General features: G+C 37.0%; 1 protein-coding gene across 1 annotated transcript in view; it reads right to left on the bottom strand.

Annotated features, from left to right (window-relative positions):
- Nucleotides 1–25583, bottom strand: part of IFT81 (intraflagellar transport 81) — a 72913-nt gene extending 47330 nt beyond the window's left edge. Inside the window, exons 1-12 of the mRNA XM_051972761.1 lie at nt 25396–25583; nt 23713–23762; nt 21765–21929; nt 20695–20798; nt 19586–19766; nt 14402–14491; nt 13531–13596; nt 13103–13213; nt 11819–11903; nt 5511–5674; nt 3959–4054; nt 2433–2579 (exon numbers count right to left, since the gene is read on the bottom strand). Coding sequence (XP_051828721.1) covers nt 2433–2579; nt 3959–4054; nt 5511–5674; nt 11819–11903; nt 13103–13213; nt 13531–13596; nt 14402–14491; nt 19586–19766; nt 20695–20798; nt 21765–21908 — 1188 coding nt within the window. The 5' untranslated portion in view covers nt 21909–21929; nt 23713–23762; nt 25396–25583. The remainder of the gene's footprint in view (nt 1–2432; nt 2580–3958; nt 4055–5510; nt 5675–11818; nt 11904–13102; nt 13214–13530; nt 13597–14401; nt 14492–19585; nt 19767–20694; nt 20799–21764; nt 21930–23712; nt 23763–25395) is intronic.
- Nucleotides 25584–27851: the final 2268 nt, after the last annotated feature.

The following is a 27851-nucleotide window of genomic DNA, read 5'->3' as shown; positions in this document are numbered from 1 at the left end:
AAAGGCACACCAAATAAACTACAGATAGAGTTATGAACCGGTCCAACTATTTGAAAAATAATAATTATTTGAGATAAGTTACTCTTTGATCCACCAAATCCTATAATGGTGTATAATCCCATACACCAAGATGTTCGAAGCTATTAAGAAAAGTTCCACATATACCAAAGCATTATAGTAATATGTGACGATTATATTGTCACAAAAAGTGGGGAAAAGGTAACTGCCCATTAACTGAACAAAGTGTGTTATCTAAATTTAATGTAATGTTATTACAGCCTAAAAAATGACTAAGGAATTTGGAGAAACATGAGAAGACTTTTATAACACTGAATGAAAAAAGGAGAATACTAATAAACCCAGGGAATATAATAAATTAAAACAACACTAAAAGCTGAACTCTTTTAATTTGATGTCTCCAGAAGACTGATGAAAAAAGCACTGAGAGGTGATTGACTGTAGAGACAGAGTAACATCTACAATTTCAGAGAAGGCCAAAACAATGCAAATTTGTTTGGTTGATTTTTTTTGATTCCACTAATTTGTTACAAGGAATGACTTTTATTGGGGGAGGAGTTGATTCCTTGAAGGTATTGGGAAAAGTAACATTGATTGCCTCCCCCCAAAAAGAAAAAAAAATGATTCATAAAATTGTCCAGTTTATAATCAAGAAAATGAAAAAAGAAGAAAAGCTGGAGGACTTCTTGTCACTGCTTGTCTTCACAGCAACACTTGTTCCTTTCTTTCCAATATTCTCATATGCCCACAAGTGACAGCCCAGCAATTCAGGCCCTCTGACCTTTCTCACATATGGGGGTTTGTTTCCCTCTCTGGCCTTTGCCGGGGATGTCCTCATGCTAGAATGTTCTGCTCCATCCCTCTGCCTTCTGGAATCCCTGATTTCCTTCATAATTCAGCTCGAGTGCTACCTTCTGCTTGAAGCCTTTCTTGATTCTCCAAATTCTCATGGTGCCATCCCACCAATGACCTTGTGTCTATCTGGTCCATGTGTGTACAACATATATGTACACAGGGCATCTTAAAAGGTTAGGTCTAACATAAGCTCCTAGAGGGCAGGAACTGGCTCACTTTGGTCTTTGTAGCCCCAGGACTTAGTAGACTATCTAGTACAGAGTTAAACGCTTAGTAAGCGCTAGATTTATTGATAATCAAATTGCCCTTCTGCCTGGTCTCCCAGCTCAAGGTTCTCCTTCTAATATCTGGGTCTCTAGATGGGCAGATCTCTGTCCCAGGAATGCATTCCTTCCTCAGCTCAGCCTCTTGAAAATCCGAAGCTTTCTTGAAAGCTCATTTCAAGCATCTCCTTTTAGGTGTACTTTTTCTAATCCCCAGATGCTAATGCCTTGTCTTTAGAAATTATCTGCATTTACTTTTGTATACTTTGCATTCATTTATATGTCTACACACTTCCCCCATCAGTAGAATACATGCTTCTTGATATATCCTAACTATACAGTATAGTATAATTGCTAACACACAGTAAACATTAATGATTGATGAAAACCAAATGGAGCTAAGTCGGGTAGTATACAAACACTTTGAATTTGGTATAGACACAATTTACATTTGTAGAATTTCTATGACTAGAATTCTAATATTATGGGGAAAACCCCAATAAACTAAATGATCAAAGACAGTTTCTGTTTGCATGCACTTGTCATCTTGGGCAAATCATCTAAATTTCCTGCTTCAGTTTCTGTACATGTCAATTATGAGGAAAAATGTGAAAGCAATTTAAAAATTTAGAAGTACTATTACAAAGACATTTTAAAATTTTTATTAGTCAGATGATCAGTTAGATTAATAGTTCAGGTTCTAATGATCAAGAATTGTTGAGATAGAAACTTCATAGTAAAATTTCTTTTTCTGACCAATTTAAGATCTTAGAAGTTAATAATCATTTTAGTTCAAAATCCTCATTTTACAGATGAAGAAACCAAGACACAATGAGAATTAGCTACTTTCCCCAAGATCATATTGCATAGCCACCATTAAACTTCAAGTTTTCTGACAGAAGTCAGAAAACAACAGTTTGATGTTTTTACCACTATGTACCATATTGCCTTGGTCAATCCTATAAACAATCTACAATTAGATATTTATTGTCAGACTCTATTTACTTTGCTTCCTTTTGGACATTTCTGATTTGTCAAGTTACTAGTAAACCCCATAATAAGGATAATTTGGTTTTAAAATAAAAACACCACGTTGACATTTAAAAATAATTAATTTGAAAAATTCTGAATGCCACTTTTATATCAAGGAAATCTCAGCAATAGCAATGAAAATATTTTTTGTTTTAGTTTTAGAAGTTTATAAGGTACACTTTCCTATTTTATTCAGTTTCATTATCTTAATAAATTAGAAATGGATTTTTAAGTTACATCAAACTTTGAAAGGCAAGTACCTACCTCATCTCCTTTTAGAACCTCAGTCCCATCAAACTCTCGGGTCTGAGTTGCTTTCATGGACACTTCCCGCTCCAAGTTGGACAGTTTCTCCTTGGCTTCCTGGAGTTCCTCAGCTTTGGCTTCTTTTTTGCGAGAAATTATTGATGCCTGTTTGTTCATGGTATATTAATGTCATCAGTCTAACAAAACAATGCCTTATTACTCGCTAATAAAATGAGTAAGATAGTAGGTAAGATAATTCAATTGCCAATGTGAAAACAAGTCACTTTGTGAATAATATGATCAATTAAAAATATTGGGGTTACTCTCAATTCCCTCATATGTTGTGAGTTCCTTAAATCAGAGTATATAAGAAATTAAATATTAACCCAACCTACACTTAGTTAAGAAGGTAAGCACATTGAAATGTTTGCCAAATAGCTATTTTATTTGTTTAAATTCTAATAGTCCAAATGTAGGTGTTACAAACAAAAATTTCATTGATTGACTATATTTAGACAAGGTTTCTACTAAGTTTTGATTTCTGCTCATATCCAAGACTGCCAACTTTTGTACTGGCTTGAAACTTTTGTGAGACTTCCACAAATGAGCCATGAAACTTAGGTCAAAATATCTGGCAAACTGTCTATATATGGAATGGTGCACATAGTTCTTTGAAAATATTCAATAGCAGCCAGTATTTTTGTACAAGCTTTTCAGAAAATGGTAGCTAGACATGGCAAACAAAACAAAAAAATCCAAGGTTGTAACATGTTCTCCACCCAGAGGAGGCACCTACACTCTCTCTAGTTAGCTATGATGCAGCACGCTTGCCAAAACCCAACTTATCACATAATCTAATACAACAAGGATCCATAATTTTGTCTTTCCACCATTGACCCAGACCACAACTTGTTGAGTTACTATGACTGAAAGATTCATCATTCTTCAATCAAACAAAGATAAGCCTTTCTGAAATAGCTGGGAATCCTGCAGAAGACAATCTAAGATTGCCAGGCTTTGTGCTCTACCAGAATGGTCTTTAGGAACCAATGCCCAATAGGGCATCAGAGTAGGATGTCAATGGAGGACAATCTATTAGTTATTGCTAAAATAAAGAGTTCTGAACACTGTACCTTCATTTATTTATGCAAATCTTAAAAAAAGACCTAACCAGAAATATTATGATATTTTAAAATTAGTTACATTTTGGAAAAATTTAAGGCCCAAAGGAATCTTCATGAAAAATGTAATAAAACTCATCTTACAGAGAGAAGCAGACAAACAATTCTACAGAAGGCAGACTTTAAGGAAACTAGTAATTATCAGGAAACATATTCAGTTTCATACTTGAACACACACCTTTTGTAGTTTTTCTACAAATGCTTATCTGTAGATTAGTCCTAAAAAAAAGAACATTTGTTTTTTTTAACTTCCTTCTCACTTGAAACTTGTAGATAGCACATTCCAGATTTTTTTTTAAAAAGGTACCTCTGTTCTAGGATTACAATTTTATATGCAGTAGGCAGAAAAGTTAGACTCCTTACCTGCTGCCGGTACAATGAAAGTTTGCCTTCAATTGGCTCATTTCTCATCATTTTCTTTTCAATGAGTTGATTGATCTGAGTGTTCACTTCATTTATCTGAAACAAGTCCAAGGTTTAAAAAAAAAAAGAAAAAGAAAAGCTAAGATTAAGGCTTTTCCATGCTTTCCTGATTGGGAATCCTTTTGACCAAATATCATCAAACCAAACCAGGCTTTAACTCTATAGCTCTTAGTAGTATCCACATATACAAGAAGCAATACTGTTTATGATTTAATAGGAGGAATTTTCTAAATATAAAAAGTAGTGTTCTACACATAGAAAATGTCTTTTCATGTACACTGAAGTATTTGGCAAAAGAATAGCTGAACATAATTTCAATTACTTATTGCTATTGTAATGTTCTATATTGTTATCACACTGAATTTGCAATTCAGGGCATTTTCATGAAATTTCATGAAATAAGTATTATATGTGTCATAAACGAGAAGATTTTATAGATCTTCAGTGGAAAAAAACAGTGTATATATGTATATATTTTATACAAACATATATTTTTTAAAAATCTAAAACTGCCCAAACCTTGAAAACTAAAGCTGATTAATCCAGACTGCAGACATTAAAAGCTTTTTTCAAGTAATAAATAACTTTATGATAATAGCATGGCTTTCAGTCAATTTAACCTTTGCATGAATAACTCAAGGTCCTTCAGATCTGTTTTAGATGTTTCCATCAATTGAGATCAGTTTAAAAGGATGAATGGGACAGAAATACATATCTTCAGTGACTTATAAATATGCTTTGTCTTTCTATTATTGTTTCTTTCTTTTTATAAGGTACCTTTAGTCATGAAGTATTGGAATAGCAAATCATAAAGTTAAAATTGTCTTTCAATACAAATGATCGTTTTAAAAATGTTTCTGATTAATGTTTATTACTTAAGAATCCCAAATCCCAATATAATCAAGGATATCACTGGGAATTACACATATCTGGCATAAAATAATTAGCTTTAAAAACGAAGTTAGCTATGATGTTGCCATTTGAAACAAAAATGTAAATGAAAGATGATTGAAAATATAGATTTTTATACTAGAGATAACTATATTAAAATGTAAAATCTAAAACGATAGATGTGCATAAATTAAGATATCTTATGTAAATAAATTATTTTCTCGTTTTCACAATAATTTTTGTAACACATGGACACAAATTAAATTAAGGGCTCCACATTTCATAATTACTCTAAAAATTTTTAGTAATAGCTTTTAATTTTCAAAACCCATGCAAAGATAGTTTTCAACATTCACCCTTGCAAAACCCTGTGTTCCAAGTTTACTTTCCTCTTTTTCCCCCACCTCCCTCCCCAGACAGCAAACAATACAATATGTCACAATTATTTTAAAGGAAGTAATTCTTGCTAAAATTTATAGATCCTAATTTTAAGAGTTAAAATTGGAATACTTTATAAAATAAACTTCTAAAATAAATGGGGACAGGATGTGATTTTGGAGGGGATGTGATAGGATGGGAAGTAAAATTTGTTCTGCAATACCTTGGCTTCAAGTTCAAGGAGATCAGAATGTCCCATAGCTGGCTCTGAAACTACTTTTTGTAAGAAATGCATTTCTTTTTTCTTATTATCCAATTCTTTAGGAAACTTTTCAGACACCATATATGAATTAAACTTTATTTCCTCTTCAAGTCTCTTCATTAAACCTAAAAATATTAAATTAAATTAGTGGGTAATTCAGCTGAAAATGCAGAAGACACAAGATGTGCTCCAGGTCCTCCATCTCAGACAGGAAGCCCCAGAAGTCCCTGGTTTTGTTTAAATCGTTCAATACAGTATATAACCAAGTACAATTCAGAGTTAGTTATTGAGTGCTTTTAATGATGATATAATGATGATAATCACAACTGAACAAGAAAGTTTTTTGGAATGAACTACAAACTTAAAATGACACCCATTCTCTATCTGATCCTCTCTTTTTGGTTCCCCTGTTTAAAAGAAAATCTAAGAAAAAGAGATAGCTCTGTGTCTGTGTCTTTGTCTGTGTGTCTCTGTCTCTACTAGTTTCAGAGTAAATACAAATAAATAAATGGAATTCTTGGATAATGGTCTGACCTCTGGTCAAAGAATATTTCTATTTCTGCTGTATATGTTTGTTCAAGTTTGAGGCACTTTTTTTTTTTTTTTAATAAAGTCAGCCTTACAAGTCATAGAGTCTTAGTTTACATTCTAAATGATGCAAAAAGATACTAGTAAGCTACATTTTTAATCATTCATACAATTACCAAGCATTGATTAAAGACCAGATACTAGTGTTATAAAGCAAAGCATGTTAGGTGCTAGGAATAAAAAAAAAAAATCTAAAATGGCTCCTGTTCTCAGGAACTTAGATTCTACTGGTAAGAAACAACATGAACACATAGAAGAAAATGCAACATAATTCTTATGATTAGGGATGTGAAACGGGGAGGGAAAAGAAGCCAGGATAGGTGCTCTGTAAGAGATGTGTGAGCTGGGCCTGGAAGGAAAGTGGGATTCTAAAAGTCAGGGGAATTAGAAAGCATGTTAGGTTTGAGTGACAGCCTATGCAGAGACACAGATTTGGAGACAGGGCAAGTGCATGAAGGACAGAACTGTCTCATAAACCTGGAAAGGGAGGCTAGAGCCAGACTGCAAAGAGTTTTTAAATATCAAAGAGAAGAATCTGTGTTTTTTTTTTCTAGGGGGAACTAGGAGCCATTGGAGCTTTTTCTCAAACAGGGATGAAATGGTCAGGTTTGTGTGTAACTACTAAATCATCACTACTTAAAAAATGGCAATAATAGTCTCTGATAAAATTTCTTAATTTCAAACGAGTAATATGACATTGCAAAAACGAGTTAAAACCTGAAACTAAATACATTCACAATTCATCTAGGCTCTTAATATTTGCATATATTTTATCTTCTAAAGTCTTAGTCACAGAATTGGGTTGCAACTTAAATTCTATAAAGACAGAATAAGATAATACAGGTAAAGGGTTTTATAAATCTTAAAATTCTATGTAAATGTTAGTTATTAGTATTGATTTATTATTACAGATTAAAATTTTTATTTTGGCCAATGTATTTGTACATGTACGTCCAAACAGATTTTTAAAAAAAGCTTCATTGCATTTTAAATCCCTAGGCTAAAGAGTTAAGATGGAAGCTTATTTCTCTTTTTCTTCCCATGCAAAATATATTTTTTGTATTAGCCATGAAGCTAAAAATAAATAGCAAAAAAAACTCAAAAAAAAAAAATGAAAAAAGTATGCTTCAATCTGTATTCAGAGTTCTGTCTTTGGAACTGGATTGCATTTTCATCAATAGTCCTTTGGCATTGCTTTGGATCATTGTGTTGATGGGGTAGTAAAGTCTTCCCCAGCTGATCATTGTTACAATATTGTTGTTACCATGTTTAATGTTCTCCTGGTCCTGTTCACCTCATTTTGCATCAGTTTATATAATAAATCTGCTCAGGTTTTTTCTGAAACCATACTGCTTATCATTTATTATTTAGTCCTGTATTCCATCACAGTCATATACCACAACTTTGTCAGTCATTTTTCAATTCATAATCATCCCCTCTCAGTTTCTGGTCCTTTGCTACAAAAAAAAAAAATGCTGCTATAAAAATTTTTGAACATATAGGTCCTTCTGATGTCTTTGGGATACAAATCTAGCAGTGCTATCATTGGATCAAAAGATAGGCACAGTTTTAGAGCCCTTTGGGCATAGTTGATGGAAGCTTATTTCAAATCTTTCCATTACACACTTACAGATTCTTATTTGGCTTTGAAAAAATACTGACTTTCCAGTTTTAGGTAATCTACATACGTAAATTACACAATAAAATTGGCTTAATGCCTTGAAATTATTTTTAGTTATGTTTTCCGAACCATGTAAAGATATTAACAGCAAACCTCATGTTTTCCATTAAAGTTTTCAGTTTTTTTGTTTTGAGTTTTTTTTTTTTTTTTGGTTGGGGGAAGACTGAAGATAGAAAGTCACAAAATAACTAAGTAGTATTCCTATCAAATCTTTTTGATCTAGGTTATTTCATTATTTGGGTTTTTCCTTCTTTTAAAAGTTAAAAGACATATTACACATGGAAGAAGGCCATGTGGAAGGAGAAAGAATTATGAACATGACTTGTAAGGCTTTGGAATTATGAAGAAGATTGAATTTAGAAAGGGAAATTTGAGAGGACTTGAGAAGCTGAAGAGAGAAAGGTTGTCATTAGGAAAAACTTGAAGAAAAGGAATATAAGGACTAAGGAAAAGGCAGCTCTTAAGTAAAACAAAAAATAAAAGATAAATTCATGGCAAAAATACAAGAGAAAAGAAATCTGCATGTAAGTAATGAGGGCCTACAAAATGAAAAGAGTGAAAATTGAATTACAGACCCTCTACACAAGCAGCTTGCCATGTTTAAACTAGTAGCAAGAACAACACAAGCTTATCTCACTTCCAGCAAAGTCTGCTGCTGGGCAGAATGGCATTTCTCCTCCTCCAGTGACCAAGCAGGAGACTTGGCATAATGAAATACGATTTCTTTCTTTACCCCAAAGGCAAGAGACAGATATATAATGAAATGGCTTTCTCTTTTTCCCAGACAGGAGAGCTGGTGTAATGGAATGGCATTCCTCCTCTTCCCAGGAGGGAATGGTATTTTCTCCCAATCAAACTTTGGAGAAGGGAAGACTGGTATGTAATAGAATGGCAACTATCTACAGACCTAATAATACTAATGAACTCAGCAAAAAAGTGTTGCTGCCCTCAAGCAGCTTACATTTGAACAAAAGGAACTGTAGAGAGTTGGACAGTACCAGGGGAGCCCGGGAAAGGCCTACTACAAAAGGCAGCAATGGACTTGCATCTTGAAGGCATTTGTAATTCTGAGAAGCAGGGGCGGAAAAAGTGACCATTCCAGGATGGGGGGTAGGCAGTAACCACAGAATGCACCAAGGAGGATGTATAAGAAGATTGGAGAGATAAGTTGCAGCCAAGCAGTGGTGAACTTTAAATACCAAGACAGTGAGTCAAATCAAGAAGAGTTCAGGAAATGCTTACTATGTTCAGTTGAACAGAAGAATTCGTATTTGATCATATGGGTAATAGGGACTGAGGGCTGTGGGATGATGTGGTCGGGCAGACCTTTAAGAAAGCAAAAGTCAGACTGACAGGCCGAATGATACAAGGAAGCATCTGAAATATTAAAAAAACAAAAGCAGGGTGCTGGACGGAACCTCTAAAAAGACTGATGGAAAGACACTAGTAAGAACTGCACGAGATGAAAGGGAAGGAACAACATCTGTAACAAGAGTAGGGAAGACACACATCAGTCAGATCCCAGATTCATCAAACTCTCAAAGTACAACTAACTGACCAATTTGTATCTTCACCTATCTTCCACCATGAATCAATGCAAGCAACAAGTGACAAAATGAGTGCATTTTTAAAAACCACATTTTCAGATAGTCAAATGAATCTACAGTGTCATCAATTTGGAAACTCCTTTCCTACAATGTGGAGTACAACCATCCAGGCCTAAAACTCCTGGCTAAGCCCTCTCAGTTCACCACGTGGATCCATACTTTAACATGCTGGAGGTATTCTTTCCTTTCTCCTAACATTATAAAGGCACTCTGGCTATCTACCTGTCACCCCCTGCCATACCATGCCCATCTTTGCTTGTCATATAATTCCCTGATATCGTCTTATGCTCCTGTTTCTTTGGACTTTCTCACTCATTACCTGCTGTATTCTGCTCTTAACTCCTGCTCCCTTACTTTCTGTAGGATACTCATTTTTAATTCTTTAAAAATTATTGTATACCAAGTCTCACTGCCAAATGGCAACACTGGTAGAATGCTGTTATAAGCTTCCCATAAAAGCCAAAGCCCCATATATATATATATGGGGCTTTGGCTTTTATGGGAAGCTTGGGACTATTAGAGGAGCTTTCCAATTTCTTGAAGGTACCCCAGTTTTTCCTCTCTTTCTGTGCAACTTTCAGGTCCACTCACTGCCCAGATCTGTACTATCTATGTCCCAGACATACATGCCAATGTTAAGTTGTCAATTCAAATTCATGTTAATCTGGGCAAAACTCATTCTTTATTTTCTTGGTCTTTCTTGTATGGTTCTTCAGGCAAAACTCCTTTGAGCGATTACAGATTTTTTCCAGGAAGTGTTGCAGTGTTCTGGTGTTTGATGTTATCTGCAATCAGGAGCACCTGGAGAACCTCACCATCCACATGATGAATCCCTCTACATGATCCACATGGAATCCCTCAACATGTTGGATCTATTTCACCACAGTGAGCACCTTCAGTGAGCAGAGATCTGTTTTTGCTTTGTGTGTTTATAATCAGATTCTATAAATATGTATTCTACAACATACTTTATGATATTATTTGGGCTTACAATGTCCTGCACCTATCGACTCCTTTCTGAAAATGTTCATGATATTAATGAGGCGTCAGTGTAATCTCCAACTCTCTGGCCTCTCTCACTTCTTCCTGAACCATGCTTTCTTTTCCAAATAATTTTCCCCATCCTCATTCTTTTCCCTTTGCATTAAGGTTACCAAGTGTGAGATTACAGACAGTGATGAGAAAAAATAAGAAGACACTAGAAACTCAATACAAAGTAGTTTTTGGATATCATCTCCAGATGAGGCAGCTCTCTGATGCAGTGGATAAAGTACCAGGCCTGGAGTCAGGAAGACTCGAGTTCAAATCGGGCCTCAAGACACTTACTAGATGTGTGACCCCTTGGCAAGTCAAAGCCCCGTTTGCCTCAGTTTCCTCATTTGTAAAATGGGGATGATAATAGCACCTATTTCCTAGGATTATTGTGAGGATCAAATGAGATAATTATGCTTAGCCTCACATAAAGTAAGTGCTATATAAATGTTAGTTATCACTATCATCATCACTATTTCTGGGTTGATGTGACAGTATCTACCCCCATCAAAAGCATCACCAAGGAGTAACCTTAGAATAAACCTAACATTGAGAATGCTTATGAACTGACAATGGTGGAAGTCAAGACAGGATCCACATGCCCTTACAGTCAGCATCTACTGGTTCTCCCAAATACAGAGTTTTATGAGGAGTACAGTTGAACAGATTTGAATGCTACCCATCCCCCAGCTATGTGCTTTCAAATATCCTTCCACTGCTTTGTTCTGTTCTACACTAATTTTCTAGTCTCCCCTCTGAATCCACATCATACTTGAAAAATGCCAGATGTCATTTATCTGTGATGAAACAGAAATTTTCTCAGCGCAAAAGGCAGAAGCAGATTGGAGCAAGAACCTTGGTCACATTAACACTATGGATCCAACTAATGAAGCTGTGGATAATATTCAGTTTTAATGGCCACACATGTATGTTACAGCTATAACTCTAAAACACTAATATTTACTTGATGATCAACTTGTGAACTTGAAGTATATTAAGGGGAACCAGTATTCTCCCGATGCCTTTTGTCTACTTACTTGTCCAACTACATCAATCCTGACATATTAATATAGCATGAAAAGTATATTCTGCTAAATTCAAAACCTAGAATATGGCAGTAAGGAAACCCAGGACAAACGTTTCACACCAAAAATGTCTATGTTAATGTTCTGATATCTGGTTGGGAAGCTATAAAGTGTTCTAAATTAGACAGATATTCCTCAACCAAAAGTTCATTAATTATCGCCCACTAACAAATCATTAGTCCTCCTAATAAAGCACAACCAAAACATCTTTTCTTATTTTCTAACTGGGAGTCTCTAACATGACACCATCTCTTACACTAGGTGACCTTCACTTACTTTCTGGTTTTGCATCTGCTGCTGCATGCCGCATACTTTTCAGCTGGTTCTGCACTCTTTGCAATCTCTGCACTGCATGAAATAACTTCAAAATACAATCAGATGAATTACTTAGATATTATCTAATAATCATGCAATAAAAAATACAAACCTCATATGATCACTAATAAGGACCAAAAAATGATTTTATTAAAGTCAAATATAATGGACTCTTGACATACTTTCAATTGTAAAGAAGTTTTTACAATTTTTTTCCTTTTTATTTTCTAAGTCTTATTTTAATGGGTTTCATTTTGCTTTTTATAATTTATAGAGGTTTTTATTAAACTGAAAGTTCAAAACAAGCTAATAGTGCAATGGTCCTCACAAAAACTATGATAATGCAAGCCTGTGTATTAAAAGAAGTATCAGGTCTAGAGTGAATGAGACATAGTTCTGCTGTTGATAAATACTTGTGAATGAAAGAAATTTATATGTTTACTTCTGGTCAATTTTTTCAAGTGTAAAAAACATGAGTTCTAGGCAAATATTAAGTGTTTCATTCTGAAACTTGGACCAAGAAGTTGTTCAACTGAAGTAAATCGTTTGTAATGTTGGATCAAATCTAAAAGCACACATATGAACTGCCAAATTAGCAGTAAGAGAAATGGTTTGAAATCAAATACATTTTACTTGTAGCAACTTGGATATCAAGACAGGGCTCAAGTTAAAGTCCCTACTTTATTGTTGAGCATAAATATTTAAATTAATTTTGAATGCCAATCTTTGTATCTTTTTGAGGATTTTGACAGTAACTAGAGTTCAGTCTGTACTCCTATGAATGATCTCATATAGATCTCATGTAGATCCAAGGAAATCCTAAAGGATTCAGGGACCTTATCTGATAATGAGGATCTCAGACTAAGCCAAGTAAAGTGAATGATGATTATGAGGATGACTCCCAGAGGTCATCAGGTGACAGAGCTGCTAGTGTTTGGATCTTGGTTAACCAGGTTCAGCAGTAATGATCTATTTAATTGTGGTGACACCTGAAATGTGGGGCAGGGAATTAGGACCACCTGAATCAACATTTCAAATAAGAGCAATACCTACTTCCCACTCTAAAATACTCTTTAGTATAGTATTTTTATTTCATCATTATGCTAGAAGCCAAAATGTTGGCATAGACCTGAGAGAACTTTTACAATAAATAATGAAATTTCACTTTTCTTTTTATGTGGATTATTCTCAAAAACAACTATGTGCAACTTATTGTTATTACAGGGACTTTCTGTTAATGAATACCTGGTTCTTTTGTTCCTGTTTCTGTTGTGCTAAAAATTCTTCTCTTTCCTTTTCAACTCGAAGTTGTCGTGCTATTTTAAGCATCCGTTGGTGATTCTGCACTGTCTCTACCTAGAGAAAAAGCAATTTATAGTCCCATATTACTGTCAGGTCTGATAACAAAAGTAGAATGACCACGCAACCCAGAAATCCAGACAGAAATCTTTTGTTAAACATTAATGTTTCCATATGACAGCAAGGTACTGAACTCAGGGACCTTTAAAATCTCTGGCCTTCTGCCTGCAGAGATTTCCTCTCTGTCAATTAGTTACTTGATTCCATCCTGGTATGAACACTATGCTCATCTTAATCCTTGTTTGCATTCCTAAATCTTTTCAAGTCCTTGGACTGTGACACTTATACCTTATATTGTTAGGCTTTTTCCTTACCCTTTTTTTCAAACGTTCTACTCTTTTAATGAGTTGATCTTTCTCTTCTTCCATTGCACTGATGTCCTAAAAAGCAATTAAGGAGACATTTACAAATCTAAACAGGTTGTGAAAAACATATGCATAAAACACTATTGCCATATTCTTCATAACTACAACATTAAGGAAAATAGAATCTCTTTTAGAAGGTACACATTTCTATTTTCTCCCTGGGGCTGTTTATGTAGGGAAATTTAGTTGGCAGCATGATAGTCAATCAAGAAAAGCAACCAAAACAGGTTAGAACAAAACAAGGTAAAGTTGCCAAAATATGTTTTCTGTGTTAGTTCCAAATATAAGAATGACATTTTTACTAAAAACTTTTCATAATGGAGGCACACATTATCTTAATCACTCAAGAACCACTGCAATTACCTTGATTTTGCATTAGTTAAACCCATTCTAAGCAAAAGCAGAATTAAAGTGATCTATAATCTGCCAACTTTCCATGAAAATTATTTCAAGACAATAGCTTTCTCAAGAAGTTTTGCTAAAAAATCTATCCCCTTTTTGAAAATAACGTCTACCCCTTCCTTCTAACCAACTCCAAAGAGGATTTTTAAAAAGGATCAATAGTTTACTAACTACAAACATTTTTAAAAATTCCATAGTGGTTATCCATGTAGTGTACAAATCCATACAGCACACAAAAAGTAACAATGTCTTCTTCAATGAAGACCCATGCCTCAGAATAAATTTGCCAACTTTTATTGCTAACTTAGTCTACAATTTACATTGAATGAGACTGAAAAATCCCCTTCATTAAAGGGAAAAAATAATCTCAAACTACCTAAATATCCTTAAAATTATTCTCATTTTCTCTTATATTTACCCTTCGTATTTCTGCAGTAGAAAATCCAGATGTTTTGAGTTGTTCACATTCTTTATGTAAGGTTTTGAAACCTTCCATCAGTTCTTCATACTAAAAATATAAGTAAATGAGATCTATAAATGTATCCTAAATCCAAATGGTCTTTCTTAATTAGATAATATTTTTAATAAATTACATTCTAAGTATAGCATTCTGAAAACATAGTTGCTAAACCACAAGGCCCTTAAAATAGATCTTTAAATCAAGCAAGAATACACAAAAGTAGGATTCTTTTACTCTACAAGACAGGAAATTAAGTATTTTTTTTTCTTTCCAAATAATATTCTAAATAATTCATATTAAATATCCAGAACTTCTTCCTGAAGAAGATAATCAACATTTCCCCCTTCCTGAGGCAATTGGGATTAAGTGACTTGCCCAAAGTCACACAGCTAGGAAGTGTAAATATCTGAGACCAGACTTGAACTCAGTTCCTCCTGATTTCAGGGCTGGTGCTCTATACACTGCGCCCCTAGCTGCATATATATATATATATATATACTAAATAGCTTGTTGAGTGCATAAGACACGATAGTCCCCTTAAACCAAAAGGTGACTTGAGAGTATAGCATACATACATAATTTAAAACATATCATACTGAAGACAGTATATATAAAATTAATGTTATACTTGAAGAAATAAAGCTAAAATAACTTTTGAGTATCAATGTTCAATTGGTCATACCAATTCAAAGAATTTAAATTGTTGATTTTCAACTTTAAACTTGTTTTATGAGAAGCAAATTTTTATAATCTATAATTTAATTAACTGACTATATACAGTAAAACTAATACATTTCCTCTAGAGGAATTCATTTCTTACAATATTATTTTTAGAAGAAATTCTTTTGTATATATTCAGGCTTATAATATGGTAGAAAATAGAGGTACATAAACAAAGAATTATAAGTTTTTATCTCTTAGAAGTTTTTGTTCCATTATGTTTTCCATGTGGTCAAATCAATAATGATCAGGATTACAAATTGTCTTGATAGGATCAAAAGTCCCCTCTATAAAACCCTAAAACATCCCATGTTACACAAGATGTGAAGAAAAGTAACCTGGAGTTGGCTGATATGATAATAACTTAAATGATTAATTACAAAAGATGAACTGCTTTATGAAGTGAATAGCGAGACTGAAGGCAAGAAGAATCCTTTTGAGTTACAACAATATTAGAAGGCTCAGAAAGCCTTTATTCCTCTCTAGGACTTCTCCACCATCTTACTCTGCTAATACATTCTCCTCACTCTGTAAATACTCTTCACTTCAATCCCTTTCCTTTGCTTAGTTGAGTCTTTCTAGAATTCATTTCATTTTAAAGAAAGTGTCCAGGACAGACATGTCTGCATTCCTCTCTGCTCCATAACTGACTCTGGACTTCCTCCATCATGTCCCCTTGTGGGTACCTTCCCCACTCCTCACCAACATTCAGTTCCTTTGATATGTTATTTTCTTCCTTTAGAATGAAAGCTCCTTGAGGGCAAGGATTCTTTTTCTGCTGGTATTGTATCCTCAACACTTTGTGCAGTGCCTAGCACATAAAGGAGCTAAATAAATGATTGTTGAGGAGGCAGGAGGTCTGGGCCTGGAGTTCAAATCTGACCTCAGATAATTACTAGCTGTGTGATCCTGGGCAGGTCATTTTACCTCTGTTTTGCCTTAATCCATTGGAGAAGGAAGTGGCTACTCCAATTTCTTTACCAGGAAAACCCAAGGATAGGATGGTCCACAGGATCATCTGGAGATGAAGACTGAACAACAATGACAACAACACTTGTGGATGTAACTTGGACTCTTGGAAGAATTCCAATTGTAGAGTTAGAGGGCTTCTCAGAGGCATTCCAGACCAACCAATAGCTGGGCCTTTCCAATACCGCTCACAAAGGGCCACCCAGTCCTGGTGTGAAGATCTCAAGCAACAGGTCTACAGCATCCCATCACACTTTGATAGAGCTCTAAGGAACTTTTTTTCAACCATAGTCTAATTTTCTTTCTTTGTAACATCTATTCACCGTTTCTAATTCAGACCTCTAATTTTTTTTTTTGCTGAGGCAATTGGGGTTAAGTGACTTGCCCAGGGTCACACAGCCAGGAAGTGTTAAGTGTTTGAGGTCAGATTTGAACTCAGGTCCTCCTGACTTCAGGGCTGGTGCTCTACCCACTGCATCCCCTAGCTGCCCCCAGACCTCTAGTATCAAGCAGAACAAGTGCGGTCCTTCTTCTGGGTGAAGTCGCCCTACTCCTTGGAGACCATGTTTCCCCTATCTTCTTCTGTCTAGTCTCGGCGTTCCCAATTACTTTAATTGATTCTCATCTGGCATGACCTCAATGTCCTTCAGCATACAGGCTGCCTTCTTCTGGAGGCTTGAAAATCCATCAAGGTCTTTCCTAAAGCATGACGTCAGGACTGAACATAATCACCCTGTCATTGCTCTCCAGCTGCTTGGCGTGGCTTCTACTCTACCACCACCATCGTCACACACATTCCCCTTCCCTCTTTCCTAGGACAAACTCATCATCATGGATATTGCTTCAGCTCTGGTACATCAAGCCCTTTGGTTCTCCTGCCCCACTGACTGGACCTCCCACAGCCTCCCTTTATACAGAGCTGCCCTGTCTTGTTCCGACCGCCATCATCATCATGGCCCACACTGGCCCCTTCACTTTTCAGCTTCCTTTTCATAAGGTTTTCCACCATTAGAGTCTAAGCTCCTTAAGGGCAGGGACCGCTTTTCTCATTTGTATCGCCAACCCTTAGCACAATGCCTGGTACACAGCGAGTACTTAAAAATGTTTATCATATCATCCCATCTTGGACGTCATTCCTCTCTTAATACAGCCTAAGATCACAGTAGCTTTTTCAGTTGCCATTATCACAGAGCTAAGTCATGGGGTTCGCAATTCACTAAAAACTTTCAAACAAACTTCACCATCTTGTGTGTTTGAAGCTGATTTCTTTGAACCCAAGCATAAGACTTTTATTTAATATTTCTGTTAAATTTTATCTTATTAGGTCTGAACCAACATTCCAGTTTGGGGAAAGATTAGCCCATTTTTGTTAAAGAGTCACGTTGGCTCTTTGTGATCATAGCTTCCTTTTCTAATAATCACTAAATATGCCCTCACTAATATACTCTAGAATTTTGCCAAGAATTAAAATAAAACTCAGTGGCAAATAAGTTTGCAGGATCTATTCTTCACTTTTTTGAGAATCAGGACAAACTCCTGTGGTGCTATAGAACTTCACAATCTTTCAAAGATCACCAACAATGGCTCAGTAATCACAATCTGCACTTCCTTCAAAATCCTGATATACTGTCACCTGAGATTAATGATCTCAACTCATTAAGGACAGGCTATCTTCATAATTGAGTTTCAAATACCAATATGTCATTTTGGTTGGGTCTGCTGTAATCCAAAAATCATTCTCCACAACAAAGAAATTGGAATTAAGTAGTTCTGTCTTCTCTCCGTTTGTCTATTATCATCATCTCATCTGTCCCTAACCCATCCCTGAGCCTTCTTGTTTCCCTATTGATTGGGAAAAAAAAAATCCCCTTTCTTCCTTTTTTACTTGCCTTACCAACCTTAGCAAAATATGAATTTGAATACCTCCAACAATACCTCAAACAATAGGTACCTGTGGTTTTATATCTTTTCCACATATCTTTTTCCACGCTCCTTCCCTCCCTGGATAACTGGTGAGCTATCTACTCTAACAAAGAAGGGGATAAAACTAACCAGCAAAACTAATCAGAGCATCTAATCATATAGTCCAGCCTCCTCATTTTATAGATACTCTAGTCTACCTTCTTCATTCTGAAGATGAGGAAATGGAGGTCCAGGTTCTATTGCTGACCTTCCACCAAAGGTTTTCCATTAGGAAGGAACACTTGGACAAACTTACAAAGGGAGGGAAGAATGCTGATACTTACAGAATGCTTTCAAGTTTACAGAGTGATTCAATAACGGATCTCTTTGATACCCCCTTTTTATATATGAAAAAAACAAAGTCCAGAAATTGGATGACTTAACCAATTATACAGAACAACTTCAGTGTTGGAGTACAAACCTGATCTCTCCATACCAGACCTAACACCCTTTCCACTCCTACTATGGTATCCTAGATATCAAAATAGGAAATAGATCATTTCAGGAATGAGGGACAGCCTTCTCCAAAGACATGGAGATTACAAAGGGCATGATAAAGACAGAAAATTGTAAAAAGTTTAATTTAATTAGAACATAGAGAACATTAAAGGAAATACGGTGAAATAAAGTGGATTGCAGGCTGCTGCAGAGAGCCTTGAATGCCAGACCAAATAGTATATGCTTTATTTAGGCAATATGGAGCCACTGAGAATTTTTGAGCAGCAGAGCAACATAATCAGATCAATGTTTTAGAAACATTACTTTAGCAGTTATGTGCGGGATAAATGGGGAAGGAACCAGGGTCGGGAGGACCAATTAGGAAGATATTACAATATTCCAGATTAGAAGTGATAAGTACTTGAACTAGGGCAATGGCAGTAGGAAAAAAGAGACGGATGCTAGAATTATTTCAGTGGTAGTAAACTGATTGGGTAGAGGAAGAGAGGAAAGGCAGTCAAAAATATTTCATTTGTCTCCCTATTAAGAATTTAAATTCTTTAAATATGAAATAATGAGACTTTGAATTCTTTTGTATTTCTCCCATAAAACTATCTACTACAATGTTCTATCTACTGCTTAAAAGATCAATTCTTAATAAGGATTTTGAAGTACTTTGGCTTGTCTTTATATACAGGGCACTTATATGGGAACATGATATTGTAAGTTCATTATACTCTCATGTTTCTGAATATTTCTGTTCTTTAGTTTAACATGAAATATAATTCTTATAAACATTTCAACCCAGAAATTCTATAAGGAAAAATAATTTGCTAATATCTCTGCTGACATAAGACTGAAACAATAAGATAAAAATCATTCAGCTGTTTGATATATGCAAATTCTTAAGAGAAATGGTAACATTTTAATATTTTTAATACTTTCTACTTTTCTGTGGATATTTGGTATCACAAAGAGAATTAACATCCATTAGAGTAGCTTTAGAAGTCTCCTACAGTTGGCTTTAAAACTCACAGTTTACTTAAGATGTACCTGTTTATTGGTATCAGCCACAGTTTCATCCTGAAGAAATTCAGCTGGGACCTCAAGTTTTATTAAAAAACGAGCTAAGTATGCTCTTTTCTTTAGCTCATTAGTCCGCTGAAGAAGCCAGTGTAGAACTGGATGAATTACAGGTTTACTTCCAATAACCAAACCCTGGCGAAAGGTGCTCCTAAACAAGAGAAGTTCATGGATTTAAGAACAACAACAACAACAAATAAAAAAAAACCTTGGGGGAAACTGAAGCCAGAAATATATTTGCTCAAAACCCAATTAATTTCTGACTATTGTCAAAAATAAGTTTGTGGATGGACAGAAACAGCTACACCCAAAGAAAGAACACTGGGAAATAAATATAAACTGCTTGCATTTTTGTTTTTCTTCCCGGGTTATTTATACCTTCAATTCTCCCTGTGCAACAAGAAAACTGTTCAGTTCTGCACACATATATTGTATCTAGGATATACTATAACCTATTCAACATGTAAAGGACTGCTTGCCATCTAGGGGAGGAGGTGGAGGGAGGGAGGGGAAAAATTGGAACAGAAGTGAATGCAAGGGATAATGCTGTAAAAAATTACCCTGGCATGAGTTCTATCAATAAAAAGTTATTTTAAAAAAAATGAAGTTTGTGAAGAATTAAAGGATGGTTAGTCTGAAACAAATCTACCTGTTATCTAAAAATTGAAGTATATAATTAATAACAAGCACATAAACAATAAAACAGTACCAGTTTTATTTGAGAACCAGGATAACATTTGATAATGGCATTAATTGGTTCAGTCAACCTTAACTAACTTTTCAATTGCTTCCCTTAAGTGATGTTTATGTAGTTGTTTTTTTTTAATTATGAAAGGGAAAAAAGTGACGAAATATCTCAACAAAGAAAATCTGATTAGCTAGGCTTCTTTGATGAAAGCAAAGAACTGACCCACTTAAAATGCTCATAAGACTTCTGAATGACAGAACAGAAGCATAATGAGAGGCATAATATTATCTTAAAATACAGTGAAATTCTGAACTAGCCTTGACAGACTGACAAAATTTTGAATTTATTAAATTGTGTATTTTAATGAAGCAAAAAATGAACAGATCCTTACATGTCAGTGGCATTTCCTGGAGGTTTATATTTAAGGATACCAAGAAGGCTCAACATCCGTTTAGCTGTCTGATCTGGCATCTCCTCTCTTATATCAACAACTTGCTGGTAAGTAAAGAAAAGTGAACACATACTTCACAAATATGGAACAATGGACACATTAAAAAAGAAAAATATGTTGATGACATTTGTTCTTTTATTGGAGGTTAAGTAACACAATAGTTTTATAAAGCAAGTATTATTTCAGAAACATTCAAGGTCCTCAAATTAAACATACAAGTGGGCCAGGAGTCATATTATGGTTGTCAAGTTAAAATAAAATATGTGTATCCAATAAAGGAAAGGGATTAGCGTATAAGCATGTGGTAGCCTGCACCAAAACAGCAGTTATTGTGAAAGTGTTTTCATTCCAATGCCAAGTATGCTCACCCCTGGAAATGGAGAAGAATTCCTATATAAGGTACAATAGATTACAGAATTAGAAGAGTAGAAGGGCCCAGTAAAAGGCCATGCTAGAAGTGGAGGCAGATGGCTTGATTTCAAATCCATCTGCCACCTGTGACGCTGGGAAAATTTATTTCCCCTCTTTGTAAAATGTAGATTCCAGCTTCTTAAACTGTGGCTTGTGACCCCCACACAGGGTCTTGTAACTAAATGTGGAAGTTACGAAATTACAATTTGTCATCAGCAAATGTTTGATTTGTATACTATTTTATATACCCCTATAGCTGGGTCACATAAAAATGTCTTGGATCACAAGTAGAAAGTTTACCCTGGGTTAGATAACTATTAACTAGATCTAAGTAGATGAGAGAGGTAAAGAAATGTCAAGTCCTATTCCCTCATTTCACAAAGGAGCAAAATGGAGCTTTGGGAGATTCAAATTACTGGCCCAAGGACAGACACAATGAGATCAGTAGCAGCACCCAGATCTGATTGCTAGCTCAGGGTCCCTCCTCTAACACTGTGCAGCCCAATTACACCTGTAGTCTGAGAGACTGATGTAGGAGATATAGACATGGCCTTAATTAATTTCTACTTGAGTTTTCTGTTTCAAATTTCACTTCTTACCTTCGGGTCAATCTCAGCAAGAACATCATTGAGAACTTGTAATAGTTGCATTGGCTCCAGGGAATCAAATGTGATTAAATTGTAGTTCTTCTTAAAAGGCTCCTTATTGAGCTTCTCCACAATGAATTTGATTTGATCACTCATAATTAGGTCCTTAAAATTATACTAAAGAACAAAAATACAAAGTTCTTCGGTGGTGGAAATGAAAGTTACAAAAGATGAATATTAAGATCACAAAGCACATGGAAATGCAATACAGTACAACACAGCAAGCATAATATTGAAAAAAAGAGCATTTGTATTCAGAGAAATCAGGGTATATAAATGACAGAAAAAAAGTGTTATAAAATTAACTGATGTTCACCTCTAATAACCTTCATTTCTACTTCCCTTCACCTATCAGTGGCTTAGTTGGATCTATGACTTAAGATTATATTCCTCTTAAAAGTCTCCCACTCCTCTGTTCTCAGAGCCCTGAACCCAGGGTTCTTCCTTTCCCCAAGCCTTCTTTTCTATCCCACCCCATTCTTCCAAATGTCATTTCCTTCATGAAGTCTTTCATGATTTCCCCAGCTAGAAGGAAGCTCCTTCCTCTCAACATGCTAGTATTTTGTTGGGACTTCTCTTCTACCCTTAGTATATATTTGATTTTCATTATAATTATTTCTTACTTTTCTTATTATTTTTAAAGGGATGGGGGAGGAGGGTCTTATTTCATCACTCTGGAAATTTGTTTCATTTGCAGATATCTCACCTGGGAAACAGAGTTTCAATACACAATTGGTATTTGTCAGAGGTAAACCTTCAACTCAGCCTTTTATCCAAAATTTCAATATTCGCCCCCTTCTGCTACATTTTAAAAAGAAAGAGAGCAGGACCATATCTAAGTATATGCAAAATAAATACAAGATAATATATGTGTGGGAGAGGGGAAGCAATAAAGGTTCCAGAAAGGCCTTCTGTAGGAGGTAGAGTCTGATCCGAATTTCAAAAGAATAAGAGACAAAAACAATCATAAAAATTAACAGTGGCTTATAGCCAAGGACTAGAAATATAAGACCAGGATGAACTCTAAGTGAATTGTGAATATGAAAGAATCTTAATAGATCTGATCTATACATATCTATCTATATCTATATCCATATATCTATATAGAGTAGCACAGCTCTGTTAAGCTACCAGTTTTCCACCTCTGATATGTTACTAGTCAAGCAAAGAAAGGAATGGTGTAATTTTACTAACCAACTACATAGAAAGCAATAAATTTTAACTGAATTTGAGTAGGATTCTCAATCTGAAGTAGGCATATAACATTTTGCCAATGGGAGTTAATATTAGATATAGAAATTACTTGAATTCTTAAAAAGTCTTAATATCAAATACTTAAAGGTACTTTGTAAATAAAATTCTTCTAAACTTTGAAAGATCTCTAACTTCATCAATCCCATTGACAGAGGTCACATCTTTACAAATTAATGATTTTTGGATTGCTGCAAACCCCCTCCCCCCAAATTCATTAATTGGTAGTCAACCTCCAGGTGATAAGTGTCTCCAGAGGCTGGTCCTTCAGAGTCGGACACAAATCCATTAGCTTGGTATATAATTTGCTAAAAAGCCTTCAATTCCAAATTTCTAATTCTATGACCTTGTTGGCATAATCAATTCTCGAGTCACCTCAATGGTATCCAAGTAAATCTTTAGTAGAGGTTGAAAAAAAACAAAACAAAACAAAACAAAAAACCAAAGAAAAAGAAAAAAAAAAAAAAAAGACCAAAGAAACCCTTTTGCCCTCTCTCCAAAGGCAATACTGACAGTAGGAAACCATGAATCTAAGTAAGGGATTTATAGTGTGGGGAGTCATTTCATAAAATCAAAGCCTTTACATAAATGAAACTTCCTGATAAGTACTCAAGCTTCTCATGTTTTAAAATGATATTTAAGTACATACCCAATTCACAAATTGTATATGAATCACTTCTGATGGGTTGTGATCTGCACCTGTAGGAGTAAAGCTAAACCAGTTAAGACCCCAGATCAAAGATCAAGTTTTCATTTTATGGCCTTTAAAAAAGCCAACTCCTGCCTCTCATAAATCCTGGTAATGATTTTTTATTTAAAAAAAATCACCATCCACAAATGAGCAAAATGACTTTGCAAAACAGTAAAAGGAATGTTACTTCTGGTCCTCTGTTTTCAAAGGTTTTCTTATCCCGATTTTCAAATGCTCAATTGCTCCCCAATGAAGGCACACCACGCACATGACACTGATGTGCTGAACAGGTAGGCCCATCTTTCTGCCCACTGGGTTCACTGCTCTAAAAATAATAAAGCAATTAATCTCCAAATTTCATCAGAAGGTCATCACATGAACTACAAACCATTTACCCAAATTAGAATCCAAAGGGACAAAGAAATTAAAACCAGGGCATCATACATTTCTCAAGTAGCTTAATACAGTGGAAAAAGCAACGGAGATGGAAGTCAGAGGCTTCAGATTCAAATCCCACCTTTCTCATTTACTCCCTATATGACCTTCAACAAGTTCCTTCAGCTGTAAAATTAGTAGCTCTCCCTAAATGGCCCTCTGAAGTATCCCCTGCACTTTACCAAACTCAAGAAAGCATGGAACCAAATGGCCTCCTGAGACAGGGATGAAAAGGAGATGCGCTTACAGACCCCCTCCCCAAAAAAATCCCCAAATCCTTTGGTTTCATCTCTCCCCCTGACTTGTTTAGAGGGGAAATTCACATGCTGCATGACCAGCTGGTCCTTTCCAGTTCTGAGGTTTAGATCATCCCCCGCCTCAAAAAAAGCTGCCATTTAAGGATGGACTCTCTTGGTGGGTTCCAGGGGAAACCAGATAAATCATTACTGAGAAAGGGGGGAGAGATTATTAGAACACCACTCGGCAATGGACCTGGACCTTCCAGGCCTGCTGGTCCAACTCCCCTCATTTTGCCAATGGGAAAACTGAGGCATTTAGGGCAATTCCTTTGTTTTTTACAGGTGGGAAACTGAGACCCAGAAAGGAGAAAAGATTATGTAGGTTTAAACCTAGAATGGACCTTGAAGGCCATTTAGTCTAACTCCCTTGTTTTTTTTTTTTTTTTTTTTTTTTAAGTGGGAAAACTGAGATCCAGAAAATTTGTTAAAATATTTACAGATCTGGAGCTGGGAGAGAGCTTTCAAAGCCAGTTAGTCCAACTCCTTTCTTTTACAGATGGGGAAACTGAGGCCCAGGGAGAGGTTGTTTACCACAGCTCTGGCACTGGGAGGAGCTTCAGAGGCCATAGAGCCTACCCTCCTTTTTACAGATGGGGAAACTGAGGCCCAGAGAGAAATTATTTAAATATCACAGATCTGGCACCGGAACCTCAGATGCCATAAAGGCGCCCTCCTTCCTTTTACAGATGGGGAAACTGAGGCCCGGAGAAGCGAAGAAACTCGCTGAGGCAGGCCCTCTGCCTCTCCCGCCCCGCTCCCACCGTCCTTTCTCTCGGAACCTCCCGCCCTCCTCCCCGGGCCTCGCCTTGGCCCCGGAGCCTGGAAGCGTCGAGGAGAAGGATAGGGGGGCCTTTCGGGGCGCTGCTGGGGCCCCCCGAGCCCGGAGCCCGGAAGGGGTCGCCGTTACCTCCGCTTCTCCTCACGACGCGATTTTTTTTCCAGGGTTGGGACTGGGGGCGGGGGGAGCCTCGACGTGGGGCTCCTGGAGACAGAGCCGCTTGGCAACGGTTGCTAGGCCGGGGTGCTTTGTCACTTCCGGTGGGGCGGGGCGGAGGAGGAGAGGGCGCGCGCTCTCCCGTCCATCCGTTCTCCTGAAGGAGCGCGTGGCTAGTGGGGGAGGGAAGAAGGCGCGCGCCTAGCTCTGGCCGCAATGCGCGTGTGCGGGTAGCGAGGCGGTCCCCAGAAGGCTGCTGCAGCTCAGTACGCCGCAGAGGGCTGCACCCGGGGACCGCGGCGCAGTAATTTTCTGCGGAGTGAGCTGAAATTAGAACGATCGGAACCAGGCCTATTATGTGCATGTTATTGTTTAAAAAAAAAAAAAAGATTTAAAATCCAAACCCTTGCCCTTCAGGGCTCCGCTGGCTCGGCGTGGAGCTAAATGCCTGCATTAAGACGTGAAAGGCAGCTGACTGCGGATGCAGCGGCCCTGCGGGTCTGGGTCTTGCGCGGCTGCCCGCCAGATCGCGGGCTGCTGGGCGTCGGAGACCCCTGGCTCTGTAGGCAGGAAACCCAGCTACACGTATCCCTTCTAAAAGCAGGGGATTCGACCAGGTCTCACGAGCTTAACCTGAGGCCCCTGGGTTTGCGACCCTCACTTTCTAGAGCCTGGGTTTTCTTGAAATCCTATATATTTTTATTAATCTCCTGTTAATTTCCTCTCTTTCTAGACCCATCCTGGAGGGGTTTGTGCCAACTCCCGTTGCCCCCTCCCCTCAATCCCTTGCCGGGGGGATCTGCCAGCTCCAGATCCACGACATTTTAACCGTTTCTCTGGATCTAAATCGCCTGAACTTGTTCTATTTGCTTTCAACACAGCGATTCTGGGAATAGGTTCGTAAACTTCAGCACGCTGCTTTTAAAGGGCCCAAAGCAAGGTCCCGGCTTTGGCAATAGGGTTTTCCAGATAGGAGCCTGGCTTTCGGTATCTCACCTTCCTCTGTTGTAAGGTGGAAGGAAAAATCAGATCAAGAACTGGAAGAAGCTTCCAGAACAACCCTCTTTTCTTCAGAAAATAGAAGGCAAAGACTCTCAGATCCAGGGATCTGTCCGAGGTCAAGGTCACACTGCTGACACAAGCGGTAGACAGAGCCTTTTAAGCCAGCTAGCTCCTCCAATGTCACATCTTTGACCTGAATGTCTAATACTGTGCTAGGATTTCTTGGTGTAAAAATGCCTTCTACCAAGTCAACTCTTCAGTACTGGGCTCCTCATCTTTCTAGATTTCTCAGCCATCCTCCCTCCGAGGAGACCTTTGAGGTCCAGCCATATTGACCCACTTGCACACATGAAAATCCTACTTTGCCTTTACTCTGCTTATTAGCTCACATGCTTGGAATGCTTTATCTCTCATGGTTGGTTAGTTACGTCCTTTCTTCTGGAAGAAGAAATTACTGTTAGTTACATTATGTCTAACTGTGGCTGATCAGACCAATAGGAGCTCGGCAGGTACACACACACACACACACACACACACACACGCACGCACGCACTCATTTCCTCTGCTAGCTTTATCCTTCTCTGTAACCCCAGCATTTAACTCTGCTACAAAATGGGCACTTAATAAACGTTTACTGACTGAAGGACAGGGGTTTCCCTCCTTTGGAATGGAACCTCCTTGAGCCCGGGACTGTTTTTGCTTTTTCTTTGTAGTTTCAGAATTCAACAATGCTTGACACAGTAACTGCAGCAACAAATGCTTTTTTGTTGATTGAAGATTGGTTTTGCTTGGAGTACAGAGCTGCTGGAAATTCAAAGAGGTTAAATGACATTATTATTCAGTTAATAAATGTCAGAGGGAGTGATTTGGTCTCCCAACCTCAAACGACACCCTTAGTGAAAGTTCCCATTTGCAGTTCATTGTTTCCCTCAGAAGGAGATACCATCATCATCCGTAGTTTACCAAGGAGAATATTGAGACGTGAAGTTGCCAGGGGGGATCCAATCCTGTGGTCTTTCCAATAAGTGACTGAGAAGTTTGACAGCGCCGTGGAAAAGACCACAAAGGGACAGGATCTGATGAATTGCTGAATAAAAAATAGAGCCAATGAGTGCTTTGGCACAGGTTCCCTTCTCTCCCCCCCCTCTTTTTTTTGCTAGAATGCTAGTCTGGTCCCCTCACTAGATGCCAGAGAGGGAGGAAGAGTGCAGATTGAGACTTCTGCTTACTTTCCCTCTCTAACTCTCAGTTCCTCATTTCTAAAATGATGGAATTGACCTAGACACTATCTGAGGTCCCTTCCAACTCTAAAACTGTGATTCTGTGATACCATCAGCAACGCCTGTCCCTTAGAATTCCCTCCTGTCTGCTTGGCAAGGTCATAACAAATACAAAGCCCTGTCCAACGTGCCCAGAACTCTAGGGGT

Source organism: Antechinus flavipes, chromosome 1 (assembly GCF_016432865.1).
Source record: "Antechinus flavipes isolate AdamAnt ecotype Samford, QLD, Australia chromosome 1, AdamAnt_v2, whole genome shotgun sequence".
NCBI classification, from domain to species: domain Eukaryota; kingdom Metazoa; phylum Chordata; class Mammalia; order Dasyuromorphia; family Dasyuridae; genus Antechinus; species Antechinus flavipes.
The sequence above is the reverse complement of the archived record's forward strand: the minus strand, read 5'-3'. Positions and strand labels throughout refer to the sequence as shown.